General features: G+C 45.8%; 7 protein-coding genes across 7 annotated transcripts; 4 read left to right on the plus strand and 3 right to left on the minus strand.

Moving 5' to 3' along the window:
• Positions 1-1,024: 1,024 nt before the first annotated feature.
• Positions 1,025-2,546, plus strand: PAAG_03834 (hypothetical protein; the record flags this gene model as incomplete). Its single annotated transcript, XM_015845081.1, has 5 exons — positions 1,025-1,166; positions 1,342-1,669; positions 1,737-1,793; positions 1,872-2,033; positions 2,198-2,546. The coding sequence occupies 5 exons, from the start codon at positions 1,025-1,027 to the stop codon at positions 2,544-2,546; spliced, it is 1,038 nt and encodes a 345-aa protein (XP_015702170.1).
• Positions 2,547-6,439: 3,893 nt separating this feature from the next.
• Positions 6,440-8,294, plus strand: PAAG_03835 (septin; the record flags this gene model as incomplete). Its single annotated transcript, XM_002794196.1, has 2 exons — positions 6,440-6,999; positions 7,076-8,294. The coding sequence occupies 2 exons, from the start codon at positions 6,440-6,442 to the stop codon at positions 8,292-8,294; spliced, it is 1,779 nt and encodes a 592-aa protein (XP_002794242.1).
• Positions 8,295-11,728: 3,434 nt separating this feature from the next.
• Positions 11,729-12,553, minus strand: PAAG_03836 (hypothetical protein; the record flags this gene model as incomplete). The annotated part of the gene is made up of 1 exon (XM_002794197.2): positions 11,729-12,553. One exon carries the CDS (start codon positions 12,551-12,553, stop codon positions 11,729-11,731), a length of 825 nt encoding a protein of 274 aa, XP_002794243.1.
• Positions 12,554-13,690: 1,137 nt separating this feature from the next.
• On the minus strand, positions 13,691-16,354 carry PAAG_03837 (annexin ANXC4; the record flags this gene model as incomplete). Its single annotated transcript, XM_002794198.1, has 2 exons — positions 13,691-14,005; positions 14,096-16,354. 2 exons carry the CDS (start codon positions 16,352-16,354, stop codon positions 13,691-13,693), a joined length of 2,574 nt encoding a protein of 857 aa, XP_002794244.1.
• Positions 16,355-17,250: 896 nt separating this feature from the next.
• Positions 17,251-20,296, minus strand: PAAG_03838 (hypothetical protein; the record flags this gene model as incomplete). Its single annotated transcript, XM_002794199.2, has 4 exons — positions 17,251-17,365; positions 17,460-18,452; positions 18,577-19,798; positions 20,020-20,296. The coding sequence occupies 4 exons, from the start codon at positions 20,294-20,296 to the stop codon at positions 17,251-17,253; spliced, it is 2,607 nt and encodes an 868-aa protein (XP_002794245.1).
• Positions 20,297-21,042: 746 nt separating this feature from the next.
• Positions 21,043-22,781, plus strand: PAAG_03839 (hypothetical protein; the record flags this gene model as incomplete). Its single annotated transcript, XM_002794200.2, has 3 exons — positions 21,043-21,654; positions 21,719-22,610; positions 22,708-22,781. 3 exons carry the CDS (start codon positions 21,043-21,045, stop codon positions 22,779-22,781), a joined length of 1,578 nt encoding a protein of 525 aa, XP_002794246.1.
• Positions 22,782-24,062: 1,281 nt separating this feature from the next.
• PAAG_03840 (hypothetical protein) lies at positions 24,063-26,105 on the plus strand (the record flags this gene model as incomplete). Its single annotated transcript, XM_002794201.2, has 1 exon — positions 24,063-26,105. One exon carries the CDS (start codon positions 24,063-24,065, stop codon positions 26,103-26,105), a length of 2,043 nt encoding a protein of 680 aa, XP_002794247.1.
• Between the last annotated feature and the right edge of the window lie 88 nt (positions 26,106-26,193).

The raw sequence follows: 26,193 nt of genomic DNA on the forward strand, positions 1-26,193 counted from the left end.
GGAACCGGGAGGGGTACTAAAATCCTCGAGTCAAATAATCGGTTAGGAATTTGGTTGGTGAACCTTTGGAGTGGGTTTTTTGGGTCAGGGGATCAGCAGCTTACTACAGGTTAGTTTGTCAACAGGTCAAAGAGCTGCTTGTGACGATGATATATGACCATATGGCTGAAGGGAATATGTATTTGAAAAAGATATGATGACTTTTATCTCTCCTAAAAATCATTCATGAATTGGATTTTTTTTATTCACTAATTTATGGAATATAAAACCATTGTGCAAGAAACTTGTGGACCGCTTTAGTTTATTTATATAGTTCGGCTGTTTCAGGACAGCATAAACATTTCTAACTTGGCCTGGGACAAGACTTGTATCATTATACAGTTACCAAAAAAAAAAAAAGGGCCCCGCATTAGTTATTTCATATCCTCGACTCCGTACTCATATACATCATCCTCTGGTATCCAGGTAGTTACCGCTATTACCCATCGTTAAAAAGGGGTCAGCGAAGTGTAGCAGTCAGCGTAACAGTAACATGGGACCACGAGATCTCACAGAAATCAAAGTCTTCCTCCATGAGCAGAAAAGAACTGGATGAATGATCTTTCCGTCGCCTAATTCCAAGTAATCCCATGCAAGTGTGACCAAATATAATAAGCAGTTGGCTCATTCCTTCTCCCTTATCTTTTACTAACATAACACACTACTCAATTCGATCGCTTCTGTTTTGATGTTTCTAGGAGTTCTTGTCGTCACATAATTCTTTGTCGTATCAGGAGCGACGAACCGAATGCTCTCTTGATTGAGTTCGTAAGTACTGGAACCAGCTATTTGTTGTGTCTTTCGTCCTTTCTGGGGAAATCGGGGGAAAGTGAGAACAGCAGTGGAAGTGAGAGGAGAGAAATTCGAGACAAAGGGATAACTAAATATAGCAGAACCACGTTCGGTAGGTATTCGTGGGGTAGGTTTGAGACGAAGAAGAAAAGAATCAAGCACGACGAATCGGAAACCAAACAAGCCAGAGAAGATGTCGTACCGGATCTTCTTGACGTCTGCAACCTTGCTCCTGGTTCGGGGCCTCGGGAGGGTCCCGTTGGTCAATGCTGTTCTCGAAGCTAACAGCTGTCCGACGGATTGGACTACCGTTCCCGAGTTTGTGCTTAAATATGGTATGTAAATAGAACTATCTTTTGGCACTGCTGTTCGCGTTTGTTCATGCATGTATTCATTCACTCATTCATTCATTTTTTTTGAAGAAAATTAAATTGAAATAGGAGCAAAAGCCATGAACGGAGTATGAATATTTATCTACTGCTAATATAACATATCACCGTAACGATGTAGCACCCTTGATATATATTCACAGCGAAGAGTCATACATGCCATCCAACTTTGAGACGCTGGTTGCAAACTGCATACCCACAGTCAACTATACACCAATCGTAGGAGCGCCTTCGCCCTTAACGCTCGAAAACCTTGATTTGCTGAACAACTTAGGAGGGAAAAATGTCTTCCTCACTACGAAAGAGGGAATCAGGGCTCTTCCGGAGTGGTTTAAAGGCACAAGGCCCAATAAGGCCGGTCAGACTGAGGACGCTGTTAGCTCCGTTGTCGTCTTGAGAGAGCATGGTGATGGGAAGACGGTTGATGTGTTTTATTTCTACTATTATGCGTAAGGTGCCTCCTGTCCGTTTCTATGTAACCGTAGTCTGCTTTCGTGTGGGTATTGACGATGACAGGTATAACCAAGGAAACACGGTGTTCGGGACCCAACTTGGTAACCACGTCGGTGACTGGTAAGTGTTTTTGAGGTGATGGGCGTGAATTTTGGGAAAGGAGAACGTGTCATGACTGAAGACATACTTTCTTGTTAGGGAGCACAACATGATTCGCTTTGTGAATGAACAGCCGCAGTCAATCTGGTATAGCCAGCATGCTGCCGGCCAGGCATTTACCTATGAGGCGACCGAAAAACAAGGTTTCCGTCCCATTGGATATAGCTCAAATGGATCTCATGCTGTTTATGCAACTCCGGGGTAAGTAACTTCATGCTTTGTCCTCATGAACATAAATGGGAGAGCGATAGGAATATTTCCATCTCCCCCTGTGTCTGTTTTTTCCAATCCTTTAACCAAAAGATGAAAAAGAATGTATAGGATGGGGAAAAAACAGACACTGACAAAGCTCACCGTATACCTAGAACCCACGACCACACCATCCCAGGTTGGAACCTGCCCGGTGGCCTCCTAGAGGACGAAACAGACAAGGGAGTCCTCTGGGATCCGCTGCTGAGCTCGTTTATATACAATTATAACAACGAGACGGAGAGGTTCTCGCCGTACGACACAGAAACGCCAACCAGCTACCTCTATTTCGACGGACGGTGGGGGGACCAGCAACTTCCTGATGATGCGGAGGGGCAGGTTGTTTTCTTTGGACAACGCAAGTATGCGTCTGCGCCTGATGGGCCAAAGTTTAAGCGGTTGGATCGGGAGAATGTTTGTGGGTCTGATGGGTTGTGTGTTATTTGGGAGGAGTTGGGCGTTTAGTGTGGGGTGTTTAACTAGAAGGGAGAAAGAGGTGAGGGCTCCTAGATATTGTATAATATATGGCTAACGGGAAGGGGAGGGAGGAGGATGATGTTGGGTCCGATTTTACGCTTTCATGTATGTAATATGTAATATATAATAGATAATATGTTTGTTCGGTTGGTTGGCTGGGTTTATGTGAGATGGGTGAGTGATATTAATTGTGATAAATAGGTATTTTCGGCTATATGAATTTAAGGACATGGTCGTAATGACGACGATGGCGATGAAGGTGATATCAAGATACCATGATTATCTTCAATGGACCATATTTGTCGCCGATCTCTAATCTATCAACTTCATTCATGCCCAGATGCCGGGCAATAGATAACTGTCGGGCATGTTATTTTGTTCCTTTCAAAGCTGCCCAATATCTTCCAGATAGTGGTTGCGCGCATACCGTTGGATGGTTCCTTCGGTCACTCCGGCTCCTCCAGTCACTCCAGGAACAACTCTGCTTCTGCGGTTTTGAGTGGCTGAGTGCGCAATGGGTTACTGGTGTCCAATATGGATATGGGGATGCATTTTCTCCACTCGAAATTAGGACCAGGAATGGAATGGAGCCAGATATCTGTCATGTCAACGATTGTCAATAGTGATGGTCCATGATAGAATTGCCGGGAAAAAAAATTATCGGAGAGTTTTTGTCGCTTGTTGTGGTGACAATAGTTAAACGCTCACCTGGTTCCGTGAGTAACTTGATAGGTCCCAAGGTTGTGTTGCGTACAGAAAGACGCACAGCGTTGTACGTGTATCTACTTTGCCGAGATTCTTCAGCATACAGAGCAAAAGTATTTCCCCGTTGTTTTTGAGATGGGGATCCGATATTTTTTATATTGGGGTTCTCTCTTGAAACATCCATTCATTTTTCCAACCATCCAACATGAGACAGTGTGGGAAGATCATTAACTAACCCAGCCCAAGCGGGGCCCCACCACCCCTAAAACAAAAAGAAGTCTAGAAAAGGAGAGTTCGAAACGCGCAAGCGTCCTCTGCAAATGAGAAACGGTAAGACAGGTAATCAAAAATGTTACAGTACCGCGGTACTGTTTGTGCTCATCCATGGATGCTTGTGTTTCTGTCCCTGGAGTCCCATGTATCTCCGACTCCTCATACCGAAACTTACCAAACAAACTGAATAAGATTATGCTGGAAACTTCAGGGCAAGTTCCCTTTGGCCAATTGGGTTGGGCCCACCAAAGCTCAAATGAGGGCTCCACCCATCCACTCCACTATAACGGATCCGACCTTGAAAACAACATTTTTCCATTGTTCTTTTCCTTCAATTGGGTGGAGATCCAACTGGAGTCTGGAGATTAAAGTGAATTATAAGTTATGGCCTTTTGGTTGTCTGTGGGCTTCTGCGGGGGGCACAGTGGGTGCAGTATAACTGTATATGAGCTGTGCAGGGGGTGAATGGGGATGGAATAGGGGGCAACTGATTTTCTCCGTAATCCATCATGAAAGATTGTACTGCCCCAGGGGGCCGTCGACTGTCGACCGTCGACTGGGAGTTCAACTTTGACGGTCTGTTGCACACGTGCTCCGGCCAATTCTAAGTTGAACCAACCCACAAGGGGTCAAAGATGCTGTGTAATGTCCATATACGGATAGTTCTGAACATAAAATAAATACTCCGTGTGGAGAGATAATATGTCCATCATGTTTATCATGTTCTATCCCATGGATTGAGACAAGGGTAATTTATTGAACCCGATGAAAAGAACCATGGTAAGGGAAAGACAGAAACAAGACGACTGTCAGGTAATAGTTTTTCAGCGTAATTTTCATGACAGGTTTCCTCGAGGGTACCCCACGATCTTGGAAATGGGTTGTTTAGCCTGTTACATCTCTTACGCCAGGTTGTGGAGGACGAGGAAGAGGAGGAAAAGGAAAAAAAAAAAAAAGGCGCATGCTTTGAAGGGGATCTCCGGCGTTGGGCACGGCGTGGCGTATCGAGACGGTATGCAAGTTACGGGGTATCCGGATTACGCTGTTTTACGCTTTTACCCCTGAATCCTGAAATGTCCCCAGCGCCAAATTTCAGCTTCCAGAAGGTCTCCGCAGAAACCCTGGAAAGGGGGAAATAACGGGGAGAAGAGATGGGTAAAACGAATGGGGGATGGGGGAGGCTTTTATGTCATGTATCTTTTGATATCATCATTAACACATTATTTTTGTTCTATTCCCAAGGCTGTGTGTGTGGTAGGGCAGTTTCGCTTGAGAGACTGATATTATCAGCGGAGAACGAGGAAGATATTTTAATAAATATCCCAAACATAAAATAAATAAAATTAAAAATAAAATAAAATAAAATAAAATAGCAAACAAAAATGTAAAGATAACCAAAGAATTATCCAAATCGCCGAACGCTGGTAATTTTGGCGGTTTGCTTCATCCCTCTGTCAATTTTCTCATCTCTAATCTCTCATTTTCTTCCTCACCTCCTTGGCTCTTCATCTTTATCGTCGTCTTCTCTCCCTTTTCTCTCCTTCTCCTCTCTCTTTGTTGTACTCTCTTCGAAACAATCTCCCGCCTTTCCTTTCAATCCTACGTCTTGTATTCACCAAGTCCTGGGAGAAGGTAACTAGTTCGGTTGAGTCACTGGTGTTGTTGGTCTGCTGTGGCTTAAGGGGCTCTTCATACGTCTCCACCTCATCCTCCTCCAACCTCCAACCTCCAACCTCCACCCTCCAACCTACAACTCCAGCTTCAACCTGGACTCGAACGCAGCTCAACTCGACTAGACTTACCTCGATTCATCTCAATCGACTCTCTCTGTCCCCTCATTCATTTCGTTGTTCACTTCGATCCCTCATTTGGTATACTCGTAGCTGATCCGCTGTCTCGCCCAGCCGAGTAACCAGGAACGGTCGACACTTAGAGCCCCGGAGCTTTTCTTGTTTGTTATTCTTCTCTTTCTCCTTCTACTTCTACTTCTTCTTCTCTCTTTTTTCCTCCCCCCCCTTGGTTAAGGCTGGTCTACCTTTCGACAAATTGCTTGCTGGCTTTGTGGATGTCGTCGCCTTACACCCCTCTAGCACGTATCCCAATAATACCCTAAGTCTATCGTGTTGACTGTCCGCTTTTGCTCTCGCCGCGTTTCTACCGACTAACTTAGTCGTTACGTAACCACCCCCAATTTCGGAACTACAAATTGCACCCCTGCATTTTGTTACGAAGCGCATCGCATCTCCTGTCGCGTCCACAAACGGTTCTGGCTATCCTATTCCATTTTCAATAACAGATATCGGACCGAGTACTGGGAAAATTCCCCAGCACTCCCAGCATCTTCCCTCATACACTCGAGGTTGATAATTAGTTATTTTAATATTCCATTTCTCAACTGCTTGTTCTCACTCAACTACTGATCACATCTACCACCAACCAAAAGAGAAACCAAAGTATCTTGAAAAGGGTACCTGAGGATTTCTGTTTTATTTGACAAGACATTTAAATCGACCTCTGAAGGAAAACATTAAATACTGCTGGTACGTTTTTAATCTATTTGCATCAGCATGCAGTGCATCATAATCATTGGAGACATATTTCTTAACCCTTGTGTATACTCTACGTATCATTGGGTTGCGAAGGTCAAACCAAACATAAGCCAGTGCCTCCTTTTTTTTTTTTTTGAAACATTTGACTTTGACAACTCACTTGTCCGCTTCCTTTCTTCTTTCTTTTTTCTCGTCTTCCTTCGTGCTATTTCTTATTTTTTTATTTATTTTATTTTATTTTTCTTATCGAAATTTTTTACCCCTGAAAGCTTGTATTGGCTGCAAAACTGACGGTATATTTCCATGTTCAGTGGATACTATTTACATTGGTACAAAACCCGAATAAATCCAACAATGTCTAGTCCAGCACGGCCTCCAACCCCTGAGCGCGATTCACCCCCTGAAGCTCTTCCAACTGTTATAGAGAATGGCAACTCCAATCTCAACTCCCAAACCGCTAGACGAACGTCATTGGCATTCCTCCGTCGTTCAAAATCCACTGAACCTCTAGCTGGGGATGGCAAAGCTTCAGGAGGAAAAATGAGTAAACGGCAGAAAGAACTGGCTAGGGAAGAACATTTGCGAAGACAGCGCGAAGCTGCTGCGGTCCCGAAACACGCTCCCCGTCTCCCAGACTTGCCTTCACCTCCCCAGCTCAATACCTTTGGTGGTGAAAATGCTCGACAAGATAACTCTCGCATTGCGTTGAGGTCTGTTGGTAGTTACATCAATCCAAATGCGCCAGCATCCCTGCAACCTGGCTCTGCGGGAGCAAGAGAAAACGAGTATGTTGACCCATACGCAAGAACAGAGAGCATGACGCACCGGGGTAGATACAGTTATGCGAGCAGCGCGGTCAGTACTATCAACAGCCCTCGAAGAGTGAGAAGACGTAAAGACCCAACTCCCTACAAGTAAGTATCCATTTTCTCTGACACTCTTGAAACTATATCATGAAATCCGCCCTCTAAAACCACTCCCCGTTAATAGCATCCTCGTTATTGGTGCCCGTAACTCGGGGAAAACATCCTTTCTCAATTTTCTGCGTACCTCGCTTCAACTGCCACCGAAGAAACGCCCCACGCGATCTCCAGATGAATTCGATGAACCCACGCAAGTGTCATCAGCCAACAACACTTTCACCTCACATTATCTGGAAACCGAAATTGACGGGGAGCGCGTGGGCCTGACGCTATGGGACTCACAGGGCCTAGAATCAAATGTGGTTGATCTGCAGCTTCGTGGCATTACGAGCTTCTTAGAAAGTAAATTCGAAGACACCTTAAACGAAGAGATGAAAGTAATTCGCGCACCTGGCGTGCGCGACACTCACATTCACTGCGCATTCTTGATCCTCGACCCTGCCCGGCTTGATGCCAATATTGCTGCTGCCCAAAAGGCCGCGAACGAGCCGGATAAGCTTTCAAGAATCCAAATTATTGGAGGACTAGATGAAAATCTTGACATCCAGGTCATCCGCACCATGCAGGGGATGACCACCGTCGTTCCAATAATTAGCAAGGCAGATAGTATCACCACGGCCCACATGGCTTTTCTCAAAAAGACTGTATGGGAAAGCCTGAAGAAGGCCGGCGTTGATCCTCTGGAGGTTCTCGCACTTGACGACCAGGATGACCTATCTTCATCCGACAGTTTCGGTAAATTCGACGAGCATGATGAGGACGAGATGAATGAGAAGGGAGAAGCAGAAACCGAAGCTAACGCCACCGTTACAACAACTGGCCGACGCACTCCGGACTCAGAGACTGTGCCCCTTCCCATTCCCATCTCCAGCTCCACACCCCGATCGCCCCCCTCCCTTCGAACTGATAATAAAGGAACTCGAACATCCTCTCCACCCATCTCAAGCCTCAATGCCACTACAAACCCCAATTTAACCCCAGACTACCCCTTTCTTCCCCTCTCCATCCTCTCACCTGATCCCCATTCTCCAGAAGGTAACGATGGGCCTATCGGTCGCAGATTCCCGTGGGGCTTTGCGGATCCGTATAATCCGGACCACTGCGACTTTGTCAAGCTTAAGGAGACGGTGTTTGGGGAGTGGAGGGCGGAGCTTCGTGAGGCTAGTCGGGAGGTTTGGTATGAGAGGTGGAGGACTAGTCGGTTAAATAATAAAGGCTTTGACGCTGGTGGGAGGAAGAATGGAATTAGTGGCGGTTCTGCGAGGGGAGGAAGGGCGATGAGATGAGTTGAGAGTTGAGAGCTGAGAGTTGGCGTGCTTTGTTTTAAATTCGATTGGTGGATGTTTCGATGGTGGTTTCTGTGTTGAGGGGAGTTGGTTTGTTCTGAGTAAGGTGACTTACACAGGAAAGAAGAAAAATATATACGAAAATATGGTGATAAGTTGATGGTGGTTGGGGTTGGTGATGAACATCATTCTGTAGCTGTGTGGACCATCTACGAACCAACTCTGTGTGGTGATTGATACTCCCCGTTTATCTTTCTCATGTCTGCTGTGACTTTCTCCATTCTGTTACATCCTATTCTTTGCAAACAAAGTATATCCCCTTCCCCTGATCTTTTGCATTCTTTTTTGATTTTTTTCCCCTGTCTTCATTTCGTCTCTTGTCTTATTCCCTCTCATGGTTACTCCTCAAGGTGGGCATGTTTCTTTTCTTCTCTTTTCTTATTAACTTCGTTGATCAGGGCTGTACGTTTCCACATGAATTTCCCTCTCATCCATTTCCCATTCTCCGTTTGTGTCAGTCCGCTCAAATGGTGCTGGTTCCAGTGGCCCTCCTTTCCTCTCCATATCCGCCATACCAGGCAGGCATCTTGGGCTCCTAATCTCGAAGACATCTGTCCCACCAGACCTAACCCGTTACCCAACTAATTCAATACCCCTTTTTACTCATCCAACCAGATTTCCTAACTTAATTTAGTTTTTCAATTTTCGTCTTCTATGTCTGTCCGTCATTATTGTTTTGCTGTCAAAGTTTCTATCACTTATCACTTGATACTTCTGAACCATTTTAATAACTTTGGAATTCAATATTCCCCTCCCCCATTGCCTTAAATCGCCTTAAACCTCCTTAAACCTTGCCTTGGACTGCTTCTTGCCACCTTGAAATAAAAGAGAGAAAAATAAACTCAGATACGGCGTTGACTTCGCTGCTATTGCTATTTCTCGCCTTTCCCGTTACCCTCTCCTTTCTCCCTCCTCTCCTATTCTTTTCTTCGTTGTTTTTGATATCAAAATATAACCGTTATTTATCAAGCTTCCATTCCATTCTTCCTCATTTCATCTTCTCAAACGAAGTGGGAGTTTTTCGTTTTGTGCTTGCTCCCTTCCACTCTCCTGACGTTCCTTGCCTTAATCCAACTTCTCTTGACCATAACCTCTCTGCAGCTGCCATCTCCCTGCTAGTGCAATTATAAAAATAATGGTAATAATAATTTAACATACCCTACATATATTCAGATCCCAATGATATATAATTTTATTTTATTTTATTTTTATTCCTTTTGGATGTGATTGTTGGTTTAATCCAAGTCCAGTTTAACTCGTGTTTCACAAATTTAGGCGATGTCCATTATACCGCAGGTATCTGCGCAGGATCTTCTTTCAGAGAGCATTGACTGCCCTTTAACGGATTGATTATCCGCAAACCTCGAGCCAGCCCATCATTTCCTTATAGGGTATACAGGTTGGGCGCTATTATCCAGTAGAAGCCATGGGTTAGTACTGGACATCATATTTGCGAGGATTCAAGCAGGATTCTGGAGACGTTCCGAACATATCCACTTTCCGTCCTCAGGGTAATTAATGCCTTGACATGTTAAAAAGAATCTTCTTCAACTCACAAAATGATGGCATCTGCATTTGTCAGACCCATAATCGCTATCCCAGCATGTCGCGGAATTCTGTTTGAGCGAGAGTCTCCAGTTAGCTTCCTAGTTTAGTAATTCATTTTATCAACATACGATATAAATAAGTGTATACATGGGGAAGAATTGGGGAAGCGGATGACATTTTGAGAAAGGCATAAGGAGACATATAGAGAAAGGCGAAGTGAAAAGGAAATAATGGAATTTTGCAACATTGGTAGCAGGAAGCATAGCGTCTCGCACAACGCGGGATGTGGGCAGCGTTACCACTGCGCTGGCGAGGCCTGCGAGCATCATGTAGAGTGTGAAGACGAGTTTTCATGTTTTGCTTTGGTCCGATTTGGTTGATAGGATAGCTTGTTGTAGATGGGTATGTGACTGCATCAGTCCATTCTTGATTTGAGGTACGGGAGGCAAACTTGAACTGATATCTTTATTAGTTCCGATATCGAAGGATTGATAAAGGGGGAAGAAGGCTTGCAGATAAGAAACAGTTAATTTTAGCATGTATAGAATTTCAGAGTGTAAAATTCTGGGTAGTCGGTTGGATTAAGTAACTGCTGGATAGTTGAAATGCTAGCCATGCATATGTTGATACTGTGAGTAGAGTCGGTAAATCGTTGTTGGACTCTCTTCTCATATGTCATGATCGAAGACTTATGTCGGAAATCAAATGTCGCAGTTGGCTCAAGCATGCACTACTTTCATCAGGTACATGTGCATGCATGGAAATTAATCAATGGGGTAAATATGGCTGCTCTTGAAGAACCAGCATCCCCTCTCACACAATATGTCAGGGCATTAAATCCGCAGCAAATAATTGTGAAGGAAATGGTCGTGGGTCCCTGTTGGATTGGATTGTAGTCTCAACGTCGATTATTCACTGCTAACATTGGACAGGACGACTCCGAAGGTGAGAGGAGCCGTCCGGCTCTATGCATCCATCCAGTTGTTAAAGCATGTCCTCATCGCGAATCGATTGGCAGTTGTTCCACCTGAAGTACCAGCTCTTGCTTCGTGCCTTGCTTCTCCTTAAGAATGGAGTTTGTTAGCCATTAACGGAACGACGCATGGTGACATGTAAAACGTGCATATGATGACCTATAATGACCTGCCAAAAGTCGGGAGGATATGTATGACAGCTAAAACCATTGATCGTTGAGAACATGAGAATAAGAGGATCAAGTCAGAAGAAAACTTGGAAAGAAAGGCAACATGAGACAATAAAATTCGACCGTCTGTTGCGTGCGAGTGTGTATCTAAAATGGATATACAAATATTAACGAAGTTGAGGTGCTGGATCAACTCCTTTATTCCTTGACGCACAAGGAACCTCCATGAATCCTGCAGCACACGTCCCAACCCATTTTGTCGAATTGAAAGTCGAACATGTCTTTCCCCTGGATTTCCCAAGGCCTTTGGACATATCCGCGACGGGCATCTTGGGTTCTTTGTCCATGCTGAATTCCGAGTTCATTCAAGGCTTCGCATTTCAGTTGTAATTTGGACGCAGATCCCTGGTCGATCCCCAAGGACCAGTTTTGTAAATCTACCAATCTCTCTTAAAAACCTTTCAATAATTTAGCACCTTGGACCACTCTGATGTGGACGTACTGTTGCAATGGAGAAAGAATAACTACGCCAGCCATCCACAAAACCTGAAGAAAGAAAGCAAAGATTCCGATGCACAATGCCTGAGCTCCAGAGGCAAGGGGAAACAAAGCTTTAAAGAAACCAGTGAAAAGCCTTGGTCACGATGCCACCACATACATACATATCACATAGACCAACGCGTCAATACGCCCATATATCCCGAACCTGACTCCCATCACCAAACTGCAGCGGTAAATTCAAGCACCAAGCACGCGGAAATTCCATATCCCATTTCTTCATAAGATCTCTCAACTCCTCTTCCCGCCCAGGAACCACATTAACAAAGATTCGGTCCCCATGGCACCGGGGTTCCGAATGAACAGCCCCTTCATCATCCCCGACACGGAAAAATGTGCACTCGCCCGGCGCTGCCTGTATAAACCCATGATCTCGAAATTCATCAGCCAAACGCTGACGGACTGTTTCCGCCGCTGTGGCGCACCCCACACATCTCACAGGTGAACATATATGTCCTTTACTTTCGTCGCGAATGGATTGTTTTATTTGCTTGTAAATAGGTCTCGCGCGGGTTGTTGAAGTAAGGAAGAGCGTGCCAGGACCAAGGATGGTCGTGGCTAATTTCCATTTCGTTTCGTCTGCCTGATTGGTGGGGCTGGAACCACCCTTGCTGTAAAAGAGGTCATCAGTATGCCATCGTGGCATGTCAAATTCGTGAGTGCCTTGAGAAGCTTTGATAGTGATCCAGTAGTGAGAGAGGTGGTTTTTGAGGAGGAATTCGTGGACGAAGTTGAGGAACGGGATAAGGTGAGGGAGAGGGGAGCCAACAACTGTTTGCTCTGCCCAAGTGTAGAATGAGGGTGGGAGAGTCTGGTTTGGCAGATTGAGGAGAGGTCCGCAGTAGGTCCAGGACGAGGAGAGTTTGAGGAGGAGGGCATCCAGAGGAGCGTTTTCGGATGACGGTATGTATGGTATCACTTTGAATGCTGGGAGTGATTCAACGTTCATGGCTGTTTCGTTAGCGAGTCAATACGTTAACTAATTAGTTATGGGAATAATTATGTTATCCTCTCTCCAAATCAACTAGTTTGAATACAATGCTTGTGTGAGATGCTGAGCTTTCTTGCTGATAAAACCTCTGGCGATAGATTATTGTTGGAAGAATGGAGGCTGGCGAAGAGGACGAAGTTGATATTTAGTACTCTCACTGAGCAAGCTAGTGGCAGGGATTCCCTTCAAGGATCACCCACTCTCGCGAGCGAAGATCTCACCTGTAACTTATAGTTATGCCGCAAGTCTGTTTATGTTCCGAATCACAGTAGCTCGAGCTAAAGTTGTTGGCAAAGTCCCACCGATTATTCGGCGTGTTGCCTACCGAAGTTGTCGTCTGGCCCTAGGCCGTGACGTTAGTGGTTGTTCAACACCAGAGGGCAGCTAACCCTTGAACACTAGCATTTTACCCTTCATGAGGGATATGATGGCGAGCACTTATAGCGGAGTTATCAAAACATGTTCTTCAGCATGATATGGGAAAGCGAACAGGTGAACCACAAAAGTGTTGTTTTGGGAATTGGTTTGGATAAGATTAAGCTTAAATCTGTCTGCTCTATTTGGACTGGTGGATAATGAATGGGCTTCCAAGTTTCTCAGATCCGCAAGAAAGCAAGTAGTTAATCAGCTTTTGATACCAATGTACGAATGCATGTTTTGCCTCCCTTGAATCACAATATTCCCAATGTGTTTAATGACATTGGACATGGTGTCTGGTATGCATACCATTGACCCACACTTGAAGTAAGTTTGAGTGCAAAACCAACAGCATTTTTGATTTGAACTGATGAAAGGGGCATGCATATTATTGATAAATCGCGGAGATAAGAAAGTAGTAACCAAAACCAAGAAACAAAAATCAAAGAGAAAGTGAATAGAAATGTGGCAAAATCCAAATGAATATGACAAAATATCTGATACATAAAGAGATCATGACATCTCAGCACTTCAAAATACAATATCCTACTCCGCACAGAGATCGGAAATTGTATAAAAAGACGAAGATTGTACACACACAGAAAAAAAAAAAGAAAAAAAAAAAAAGTCTTTGTATCCATACTAATAACAGTTGGCATCACTTCTTTTGCCTTACAGCTACGCTGTTCCATTAGCAATATGAATCCTGGAGCTTTTAACCAGCCCGAGGCAAAACTCTGCCCAATCTTTATGATCCCTTTTAATGATTTCTTGGTCGATAGCATCTTCGACAGATTGCCTATATCGTCTTTTGTACTCCGATTTGACACGTTCTAGGTGGAGTGGCTCCCAGTGCATACGGACCAGCCGTGAAATCAGCAATTCGGCGCGCTCACGACCCATACCTGATTCTGAAATGGCCTGGTGGAGAAGCAGAGCGTCCCGCATGGGTCGGTTTAGGGCTCCATTAAGCACATGCACAAGAGTTTCGCCCTGGAACAGCAAATGTTAGGTGTCGATTTTGCTTTTTTGGGTGGAAGATGAGATAGAAAGCGAACGAAATAAGGGTTAAGTTGGACTTACTACTAAATTTTGTGATTTGCTTATCATTTCTCTAGCAAAGTTTTTGTGGTACGTATCTTCATAGAGATGGATAACTTCACGGAGATGGGCATCTCCCCTTACTATGATAATTTGTATCATCGCCGTCTCCCCTCCTTCCCGAGAAATTAACGCACGGTGGAGATCACGTATGTCATCACGGATAAGCGAGTGGTCAAGGGATGCCGTATTAGACTGTCTTCTTTCTCCGAGAGCTAACAGGATAGCAGTGCGAAACTTGTCAGCCTTAAGCTCAGCTTTCATGCACCGCTCAAGATCATCTCCATATCGCTTGTCACGAAAGCATTTCTTAATCTCTCGGATTTCAGCATTCGATCGTCCAATAAGAGACTCAATGAGAAGCTCTCGACGTAAATTGTTGGATCGGTACCAGAAATTGGCCCAGTGTGCTTCAGACTCCCATCTCCCCAAGGCTGTCGCATAACAAACTTTACCAAAATTTCCTGGAACTTGTACTTTGATATGCTTAGCCATATTGATGCCCTTACCGCCTAATTTGACGATGTTTTTATATTGGGCCCGAAGCGAGAGTATGTCATCAGAAGTAAGATAAGGAAGAATGTCAAGCAGGGGTTTGGTATCGACGTTAGAATGTGACAGGGAGGCTTTTAACTCCTTCGCGTCAGGCTTCGGATCGTAAAAGGACACTTTTTTGGTGGCGCCTGAGGGTGCAATTAATTTTATATTTGCATCTACCGTTGCTGACATGCTGTTTGACTTGTTCCCGGAATCATCTTTGTGTTTGCTTTTCTTGAATTTCCCTAAGCCTGTATCAGAGATTGTACTATCGTCCAATGGCTCAAGGTCTGATAGGCCTTCGTCCATGTGGGAAGGCACGGATGTTGGCCATGGCATGGGCGATATGCTTTGGTAAGTTCCTTTGTAAGGCTCGAGTAGAGGGCTGGGAGGAGGGCGACCGGCATCTGGAAAACTACCAGGTACGGCCATATGATCATTGGAGGAGGCAGAAATTGACAAGCTCTGCGGGCGCCTGGTTGTGCTTTTGGGCTTAATTTCAATATAGCTCGCTTCCGGAGTTTGGGCATACGGTTTCACGAATTGGGTTTTGGAGTTTTGGGTATACGGTTTTGCGGACTTTGAAATGTACCTGATATTGGGGTCAGGTTGCGCGTATTGGAATGCAGGAGGTTGGGCATAATATTGCTGGGTTGTTGGAGTTCTATCTTTCGCGTGGTCGCGATGATGGCCTGAGGCTGCCGCCCGAGCTGTTGTATGGGTTGGAGCGGAGCGCCTTGACGAAAGTATTTGCATAGTAGCATATTGTTGTGGGTTATACTCGCTCTGGGAAGCCGGAGGATACTGGCTTGTTAAATTTGGAGCATGAGGCACTGGAGATGGGTCAGGTACAGCATAAGTGGCGGCAGGAGCATTGAACTCGCGTGGAGGCACAAAGTCAGGACGTTCACACTCTGGAACCTCCGCCCAGTCAATTGGGTATTGATTTTGGTTATTACTATATTTGTTTGGAGGGTCGGTTCCAGGTAAGTTCTGATGAAGAACGGGAGGTTGCGAATAGCGGTAATGTTCAGGTTGCGCATAGCTTGGATGAGATTTTGAATCGTGATCGTAGCGGGATGGATTGGGGACTTCTTCGCCTTGAAGTTTGGTTAGGAGACGGCTATACTTGGATGAACTTCCCACAGAATCTGAATCATGATATTGCTTGAATGATTTGGTATACTTGTCCCGCAAACGCTCGTAACTGGGCACGGAGTGTGCATGATGAATCTCCCCATAGGCCAATGCATCGTCCTCTGAATCAGTAAGCGAGTCGGAATACTGCTCGTATTTTGATATTGGCTTGGAACTCCCGGGTTGCTTAGAATATCGCAGGTCATAGTCTGAATGGTATCGGTATTCATCTGATCTAGGAGGGTCTACTGGCCTGGTGTGCTTCCGCGAGATCTGCTCTTCATCTGATATGTAGTAACCAGGAGGTTGTTTGGGAACAGGTTCCTTGTGTTTCTCCGAATGTCGATATCTATCATCTCGCGAGGAGAAGTTTTTCTTCACCCGAGAAGAAGCATAAACGGTCTCCTCTGCGGAGTCCGAATCATAGTACTTTTTAGAGGAGTTTTTGGATTTCTCACTTGGAGGAGACGGTGCCCGCGGTTCACGCGACCTTGAGCGTTCCCGAATCCGCCCACTGGGGGATTTGGATCGGGTGCGAGACCTAGAGTCGTCAACGCGCAGAGACATGATGTCGAGGCTATCTAACTGCCTGTGGAGCTTGGAAGCACGGACGGTACGTAACCCCTGGAAGAGCTCAATGCTGCTTCAATAAAGAGGTCTAATCGCACGACAAAGATGAGGGAGGTGAAGACAGGTCCAAGGTGGTCGAGAGCAAAGACGATACAAAAAGGATAGAGGGGCTAAAGAAACGGTGCAATCCTTCGCAAGGAAGGCGCTTTGTGTGCCTGTTTCCTAATTGGGTAACTCGCTCGAAGGTTTGAGGCCGCCTTGGGTGACTAAGCATGTCACCAGCCGCATTCCAAGGTTGGATCTGGAGTAGTCTAACCATAAACGACTTAGCGAAATACTGATAAGGACTAGCGTAATCTGATTCACCACTTTAAATACACGTGACGTTCAGCCCCAGAGTGGATCCATCTGTGATTGGAGCGGAGCTTTTGATGAGTCAAAAACTTCATACGCAGCATCAAATTAGTGTGAACTTCAACTGACGAAGCAAGCAAGGGAGAGAAAATGATTAGGCGGTCCATCCGTTGCCTTTCTTGGATCACAAAATGTTGCAGAACACCAAAAGAAAGGAAAACGCCTAATTGATATCACAGGAACCTTGGAAACGTTGAATCAATAGCATAGAAGCAACATACTAGGGTATGGGTATCATCCATCTGTGAAAACCGAAAGCCAAAAAACCAAGAGCACCAGCCAACCTTGCTCCTGTAACGCCCGCGAATAGTCACTCCTATTCCCTAACTTCCTAGGAAAGTCTTACACATCCTGCAACATTAAGATAGTGTGTATGGATAGGAATATAATAGAAATGGGGACATTGTGTTTCACAAGAAAAGGAGTTTGGGAACCTATCATTGCAGGGATCCTCACGGCTTTCCCACACGACAATTGATTTACTCATCGTCAGGCAGATCTTCGAAAACCGCTACTCCCATATCTCGCAATTTGCGTTTGTCCTCGGTTTTGAGGGGGACCTTTTCGAAGTTTTCAGGAAGCGGCTGGCCGGCTCTGATGAATTAATCAGTCACTGATTAGTATTTTGGACATAGCATGATAACGATATACGTAATTTCGGACCGGGAGGATAAAAGTATGTACATACTTATAGAAATCAACAGACATCTGCCTGGCCTTATCTTTAAGGTTCACTTGATCCCGAAGACCCAGCTTCGGTTCCTCCAAACTGTCATCATAATGTTTGATTTTGGACCACTTCGGCCCAAATCCGATAATCAATTTTTTAAGCTGGTTGCACTCGTCTACCGACCATGGGATCCTGCCACCACCAGGTTTTCGTATTCGTCGAGCCATTTGGGTAGCATCACCTGATGGCTGTCCATCCTCCCCTTCGTTTCCTGCCTCAAACAACCTGGATTTGGCACGATTGTTCCTCCGGCGTTCGGATGGCTTTTGTGGAGTGGCAGATGCACGTTGCTCGGTTGAGCGTTCTTCAGAGGGATCGCGCTGTTCGTTCTCGGTGCGTCGCCGTTTTGGAGACTGCAGTTTCGCTGTCGAAGCCCTTTTTCTCTCAACAGGGATATTGCGGTTATCCTCTTCAAAACCCTCTTCATCACTGGATGCATCTTCTTCTTCAACATGGTCATCGTTTTGCTCAACCTCGGAAGCCTGACGTTTCCTGGAACGGCCATTCACCTGGCTTTTACTGGATGATAATGGACTTGAACCAATTGGGGATAACCGGTGAGCATCATCTTGGCGATCGATAAATGCCGCAGGAGGAGGGGTTTTAAAACGTGCGATTTGCTGTGTAGAAAGAGTAGCAGCGGGTTGCTTCTCAGTTACATCATGTCGTGTTTGTTCTCTCTGCTTGGAGGGGGTGGCACTCTGACGCAATGGGCGTGAGCTGGACCGGTGGGAACTGCGACATGCACTTGGTGGAGGTGTTTCTGCATCAACATTGACTTCTGGAGTTGACGAATCTCCAGACGCAGCGACAGAGGATTCGTGCGTTGGACTTTTTGAAGGACGATCAATGTGCCGGGTGCATTCTGGATGAGCGGAACCAGCCAAAGATGAATCCACACGGGTCTGGAGATTCACCAAGTGGGATACGGAGGCCATAGACTTGAAAATTCTAGTACACAGAATCAGTATCCATTCTGGAAGCTTTGAGCAAATATTAAGTTCGAAGGGGAAAAATTGAGCGTTTAAAAAAAAAAAAGGTAATATCTCTGAGCCCATATACATAAATGTCTTACCCTTTTCCAATTGAGAACATGGATTTCCTTGTGCTTGTGGGTTCTATTTCCTGAGGTTCCTCAACCCCCCTCTCCTCATCTCCTAATGTGTTTTTGGGCTGAGCTACTGAATCTGCCGATTGTCGCAACAAAGAGATAACCCGCTGATCAAGGCTTGATGTTCGATCAACTTCAGTTTGCAGCATCTCAAGAGCTTCGGCAAGAGACGATTGTTCCTCTAGTTCCTCATCAATCTCATTCACCCTCATACGGATCCATTTAGCTGCTTGGGTGACGAAGTCCGACCAAGGGAACGCTGATTCCAACTTCGCAAAATCAACAGGACTGACGACATTGCCAGAGACAAAACATTCTTGAATAGCCGTCAAACGTTCATGAGTTTCATTAAGAAATTGGTCGGAGATTTTGCCATATTCGGCGTCAAGACCACCAAGTTGCCAACCTCTTAGCTTTTCGACTTCATCCCCTTCGTCCGTAGACACCATAAAAACCTCAGCCAGTAGCTCGAAGGGATCAAATTTCGAGGATGATTCTTGCTCACTTCGAAGGTAATTAATGGCAAGTTGGGTGCGGATTTCAAGCCCCAGCTTAAAAGTTTCCGCCAGGAGAGCGCTCTGGCCTGGCTTGGGAAATTCGTCATCTTCTTGAGATTCGAACGAACTGATGAAGAATGTCGGAAATAATTCATCAAGTTCCCAAAAGTGGTCCTCCATAAAGGAAGTGTTTTTTCCACGAAAAGGTATTAGGTCCAAAGCGAGCTGGGCAAGGTTGGCTTTCTGAAAATATAGGTGTGGATACCATGGAACATGTTCTAGAGATGGCAGCATTTCTGCCGCAGCATCGATAGGGATGAAGTGTTGGCCACCAAAGCACCTCTTTTGCGTATCAAATGTCTGCTCTACACGTTTGACTCTTGCCCGAAAGCTGGATATACCAAGGCTGTTCAGCACGTTGGTGTAGGAAAAAGCTCGAGGAGATAGAATCCGCAGAGCGTTGTTTGCCCAAGTTTCCAGGTCGGGCAAAGCTTCGACCATGATGCTGGGATCCATATCTCGCGACTCATGATCGGAGTCAGTGGCTAGTAAAGTTGTGCCGGTAATGTTACCGTGGTCGACTGGTGATTCCGGGATAGATCGTTCGCTGCGCCTCGAGTTCTGCCTGGTAAGATTTGTATTGAAATTGGCAGCATTCCTGGCAGGGGTTTTAAACACAGGCGATAGTTCTGCAAAAACACGATTGTAAGCGTCATGGTGCTACCTTTGTCGTGTCGCAATTAGGATACGATGACATGAGAGAATTCTTCTCCAGAGATACGCCTGGGGGGAGCACTACAACGGATAAAACGGGAAAATTTCATTCGCTAGCCGAATTTCCTTAGAGAAACACGGCCGGAAGGAGTGAAGGGATGTTCCATAGGAGCATAGGAGACAAAACAAAACACACCATTGTTACCAGACTTCGACACTACCTTCCCACCGCGATTGTCCCTCGTTGGGGTGTGGGGTATAGCTTGATGCTGAGATTCATCCTCGTTCAATGGGGAGAACGGGACTTTGGATGGAGAATTAGAATACTTAGATGGAGCCGCGAGCACATAGGTTTTTTCGGGTTCTCGACTGCGACTCCTTAGCAGTCGTCTCGACCGTCGCAAAGTTGATGGTTGTGGCGACGCGCTTTTCAAGTGGGCGCGTCCCGCTTTGGCTCGTGCCTTGATAGCCATCTGCTATGAATCGACCCCCGGCTTGCGTTCAATGACTGCGAATACCAAAGCAAAGAGCAGACGATACCATAGTTGTTGTTGTGGTGATGGCAAATGCCGGACTGTCTCTGTTGCTAGGTTTTAACGCCAAAGAGGGACGGCTCAGCTAACTCTAAAGAAGCAACTGAATCAGTGATGGTAGTAACAACCCTAACCCTAACCCTAACCCTAACCCTAGTGCGGTACATTAGCTGACTAATCTGATCTGGATATGTCACATGACTACAAAGATCAGCATTTACTAGTCCTATTTGGGATATTAGGCTCCCCATTCTAAGTCTCCCCTTGTCAGTTGCTGACAACATCCAGATCTCTCCTATGTTTTGCCTGGTTAACATATCTCTAGATAATTTCTCGCGATCTGCATGACATCGTTGTTTTCGAGGATACTCCGAACCTGACTACTTGAATGCCATGTCCATTTTTCTTCTCAATTCTATCTTATTGTCGCTGATGAGCCTATTTTGTCCCTTTGTCTGTACTCATTTATCTTTGACTAATCGCTTGCGCAGTTGAGTTTAACAACAATTCTTGCCAGCTTACTTGCCGGATGTCATTGATAGATTGATTCCTCAAGTCCTTTTAACTTGGCCGGTTTCTCCGTCTCCCTTAGTCAATAATCCCACAACACCTGGCCAGTCATCGAAACATATTCGGGTGGTTATTATTTGCTTCCTATTACTTAAGGCCTTTCGTTCCCCTCCGTCATGAAGATCAGACCCCTCCATTCACCACTCCTACTCTTTCTCATCCCGGCCATTTCGTCTACTTTGGCCAATCCCCTGCCGGATTTGAAAGGTCTCTCTGTTTCTAATTCCCTGGCTAAGAAGGATGCCAACACACCTGCTCCCTCTCCGTCCAACGATTCCACTGATAAACTATTACAGAAAGCTCGAAGCCTTGTTGCTGCTCCATATGATCGGAAGGATGGGAAACCACATGCCGGACCTTGGGTGGAGACAAATGCTGACCGGGATCGCAAAATATTGAAAGAATTATCGGATAAGCAGAACTCAGTGAGACCAGGTGGGACTGATTCCCCATTAGAAAACCTTGCTTCCGATGGAACGTCAATTCCTACCTCTAACGATGGGGTCATGGATGATCCGAATCGACCTGGGCCAAAGGAGGGCACAAGGGGCACAGAGGGTGGTGTTTCCGAGAAGACTAAGGAAGCAAAGGTTGGAATTGAGAAAAAGCCAGATCCCCCAAAAGCAGCTCCGCCACTGCCGCTCAGTGAACAGCAGAAGTTCACACCTGGTGATGTCACTAAATCAAAGAAAGAAGCTAATGACTTGAAGAAAGATAAAGTCTTGGAGGTTAGGGAGAATTTTCATTACGCGAAGTCGCATATTCGCAACTAATCTATCTCTCCTCTCATAGAAACCCCAGGATTTACCAGAATCACCACACAGTATTCCTCCACCCACACCGCCCGGCCGATCTAGCAAGCCTCTGGGTCTTGACCAGTCAGTTCCTCCGACATCTAAATCTCACGACACGTATGTTGGACCTAGCAACGAATTCGTACAGCCTCTGCATTCGTTCGTCCTTTCGATCACCATGATTATATTCTCCGAGGTGGGCGATAAAACATTCCTTGTTGCTGCGTTGATGGCTATGCGCCATCCTCGCATGGTAGTCTTTTCGGCATCCTTCACTGCTCTTATCGCAATGACGGTGTTGTCCTCTATTCTTGGTCACGCCGTCCCTACTCTCATACCGAAATCCTTTACCAAAATTGTAGCCGGTGTCCTTTTCTTCTTTTTTGGCTTCAAGATGATTTTGGAAGCAAGGAAAATGGCGCCAGATGAGGGCGTGGGAAAGGAGATGAAGGAGGTAGAAATGGAACTGGAGGAGAAAGAACACCAACAACGACAAACCGGAAGGCATTCGCCTGCCGGCCTCTATGAGCTGGAAGCCGGTCGTGTCCCGCGTAAGAATCGTTCATCAAATCACCGCCTTCCATCACCCGAAAGTCTCTCATCAGCATCATCCCGGGACACCTCCCCCTCCCACGGTAGGTCTGTAGGAAATATCATGGTTGGCGTGAACAACTTGTTTTCCCTCTTGTTGAGTCCCGCATGGGTTCAGACATTTGTTATGACTTTCCTTGGAGAGTGGGGTGATCGGAGTCAGATCGCTACAATTGCCATGGCTGCTGGCCAGGATTACTGGTGGGTTACTTGTGGTGCGATAACTGGACATGGAGTTTGTACCGCAGCGGCAGTGATTGGGGGGCGGGCTGTTGCTGGCAAAGTTAGCATGCGCGTTGGTAAGTCTAGTAAAAAAAAAAAAAAAAAAAAAAAAAAAAAAAAAAAAAACCTTTTGCTCCCCCTACGATGCCAAAGCTGACGATGTTTGTTGAACAGTTACTTTTGGTGGTGCTATCGCGTTCTTCATTTTTGGCTTCATATACATGTTAGAGGCGTTTGTTTTTGATTAAAACGATGGGTCTGGCCAAGCCTCATTTTAACGGCCCACATCGGACTCGCATATCTGCTTCATTCGTCTCCCTACATCTTCCTCCTTGAAACTCGAAACGACCGTATTGCATAAAAATAAAGGCACACGTATCAGATATACTGGCGTCCTGGAACTACTTACTGTTTATCCTTTTCGTCTGACTGGTTTTAACAACCGTCTTTTTCACCGTTTTGCCGCCATTTTGATTTGATATCCTGCTAACTTATTTGTGCCTTTTTATATTGTTTGTTTATTATCGTGTTTTAATTTGGCTTTACTTTCTTCCCAGGTGAAACCATTTGCTTTGCCATCCACCGGAATATGTGGGCGGTCTATACATGTTTCCTTTTTCATCCTCTGCTCTGGATGGCATGAGAACCCTTAGCGGATCCTCTTTTGACCTCACCTTACTCCGCAAAGAATAATAAAAGCCTGCATTGATTTCCGAATGGGACTGTTACTATGGCTAAAATTCCGTGCTAGCTTGGACTCTTCTTCCTACGCGCATTCCTACGTATTGTGTACTCTAACCCTTTAATCCATTTTCTCACTATTCCCTCCTGCGTCCCAGAAGAATCTTTGCAAATATTCTACACCTTGAAGAAGAAAGATTGTGTCACTATATCTCTCCTTTGTCTTCTCCATCTGTGGTCATGTCGTGTTTATATTATTACACACATAGCTGTATTCAAAAGTTCTTACAGGAACAACACCATGCATATATACACTATAAATAGCTGATTTCTTGTTACACACTTGTTGCCTGAGCTAATTCTATTTCAGTCCCTCTCTGTTGTGTACTCAGTTGTTTTCCCTCCTGGAGAGCTATCTTCCATTAGAGAGCAAATATAACCTAACCAGTCTGTAAAAAAAATCCGTTGTCTCATTTTACTAATTTACCCACAGAGATTAGAAGGCCAAAATTACTTCCATCGTTTACCATACATTCTTTGGTCAGAATCGTTGTCTGATATATCTACGGAACTCCGAACTTCTCAATATTTAACCTGGCTCCCTAAACTACGTCGATGCTGGCTCTCAAAGCTGCGCGTCAACAGCTAAGTAAGCATTCCATTTTTCAATTACGTTTGAGTGCACCGCGCGAAATCTTCTGTTGGCAATCCTCAATCCGCAAAAAAAAGCTTTGCGAGGCCAATATATAAAAGGCTCAGTCAGGGAAGAAAGAACGGCTGCTGGATATCAACTCAATCCCGTCCACTCAAGGAACAAAATAAACCACCAAAGCAAGGGGATAAAAGATATGACGCCACCTATATTTGGCCGTCGGCGCCGCTCAACCACTCCCTCCGTAAATTCGGAGAACGCTACTGCCGGGACCGAAATCACTCAAATTACACGCGATAGCAAGCGCGAAGTCCCAGTCACCTTCAGCGTCTTCTACGGCAAACCAGACTTGACCCGTCAAGAACTCAGACACGCCACCTTTGTGGACAACGCGACCATACATAAGGAGTTCTTTGACAGCTGTGCCAGGGCTCCGCTGACGCAGGAGGGGAAGTGGGGGGGAAAGGGGAAAGGGAGGAGTGCTGTCCGTCTCTACCAGAAGGCGGAGAGCGAGTTGCCACAGTTCCAAGAGTTGGCATATTTGGCTGCACGTTTTAATGACGAGATTTGGGGGCTTTGTGGGGGAGCCTGTGCGGGGTGTGGTGGTGGTGCTGGTGCCGGTGGAGTTGGCGCTCTGGTGTATCGTCCGCTGTGTTGTTCGGTGGCTGGTTATGAGATGTTGAAGGATGGGAAGTGGATGCGTGGACTAATGATGGCTGTTGCACATCTGGTGCCCGACCTTGATACGAATGAAAAGATTATGAAGGCTATTGGGATTGTTGAGAGGGATGGAGAGGTGGATAAGGAAGAGCTAAACACATATGTGAATGTGTTGGCGGTACCTATATGCGAACCGGATGGGGAGTGCCAGCAGCTTGTGGAGAAATCTATTGATTCATTTATCCAGGGGATTCTCAAGGGGTTGGAAGGCGATGGGAAGCGGTCCACATCTAGGATCTCTTCTAGAGAGTCCATTTCAAAAGGCGTCTTGAGTGGCATTAGCTGGGAGGGAATCATGCGTCAGGGTGAGACCGATAACAATAGATACGATGATAGCGAGGATGAGCAGATCTCCCTTAAGCAAAGCAACAGAATCTTATCAGACCGCCACATGAGCCTGGAGAGCATGCAATCTGTTCGTCTTGTTGTCTTCTGTGGGATCCCCATCGTCGACCCTAACGAACTACCTCGTCCAAAACGCTTATCCATGTTCATATTCACCTCCAGCTGGCCAATGGACATGCTTATTGCCTACGGCACGGGCACAGGCACGGGCACCAGCACAGCCAGCCAGCTCCACTACGAAAACTACCAACGCATTGCAGCATTTCACGAAAGAAGCATCCTTGAAGCGACAGATACTCGCTGCGCCACCTGTCCCGACAATCCGGCAAGAGCAACAACACTCTTTCACTGTCCCATTTCCTTTAAACACGACAATAGCAGAACTAGCCCCTGTTCGAAAATCATTCGTGATATTGTCATGAGGCTGGCCCAGTTCGTAGGTGGTGAATGGAAGTATCCAGAGACAGCTGCCGCCCTGGGACTCGATGGGTTATGCCACATAAATGACTTCGTCGTTCCCATCTGCCAGAGCGGGTCTGTATGCGAAGAGACGGCACTGGTTGCGACGCAGGTGTTTTTGCATATATACCTTCCAGAAGGGGTTATACCAATATATCCGGACCTATATCCAACAACGGATTTTGCAAGATTGTGGAAAAAGGAGAAGGCAGGGAAGAATCCGAAGCTTGAGGTAAAGATGCTAGGGATGGGATCAATAAGTGACGCAGATAACAAGATTCATGATGATTACTATGATGATAGTGATGTGATCGCCGATGGGGAGACCAAATCATCTCCTCCCACCCCATTAGATGATTGTGAGGACGTCCTAAACGACCTTATCCCTAGGAAACCCAGGACTGGGAGCTGGATGTCGCCCATGACCATTCAAGATTTCCGCGTCGCTATTGGAAACGGCGCAACGTGGGACCAGCTTAAGGAGCTTTGTTTTGAAAGGACGAGGATTGTAGTCGATTTCCGGCCGCCCATTACGTCAAAGTTGGCGATAATGCCGACAACGTCACCCATCACTGCTACGACTCCATCGTCTGAGAGGCTCTCAGGAGGACTCTTCTCCAGTTTTGGACCTAGCAGCCCCACGGCAGCTTCACTGTTATCTCCAGGTCTGTGTTCTCGGGACGACGATGATTACCTCACTATGAAGAGAATGTGATTTAGTGACGCAGTGATGCAATGATGCAGTGACTCTTTTGTATCTCTGTTGTATGTGGTGTACTTATTAGTGAAGATCCATGTCTTAA

The sequence above is a fragment of the Paracoccidioides lutzii genome, assembly GCF_000150705.2.
Source record: "Paracoccidioides lutzii Pb01 unplaced genomic scaffold supercont2.9, whole genome shotgun sequence".
Classification (NCBI taxonomy): Eukaryota; Fungi; Ascomycota; class Eurotiomycetes; order Onygenales; family Ajellomycetaceae; genus Paracoccidioides; species Paracoccidioides lutzii.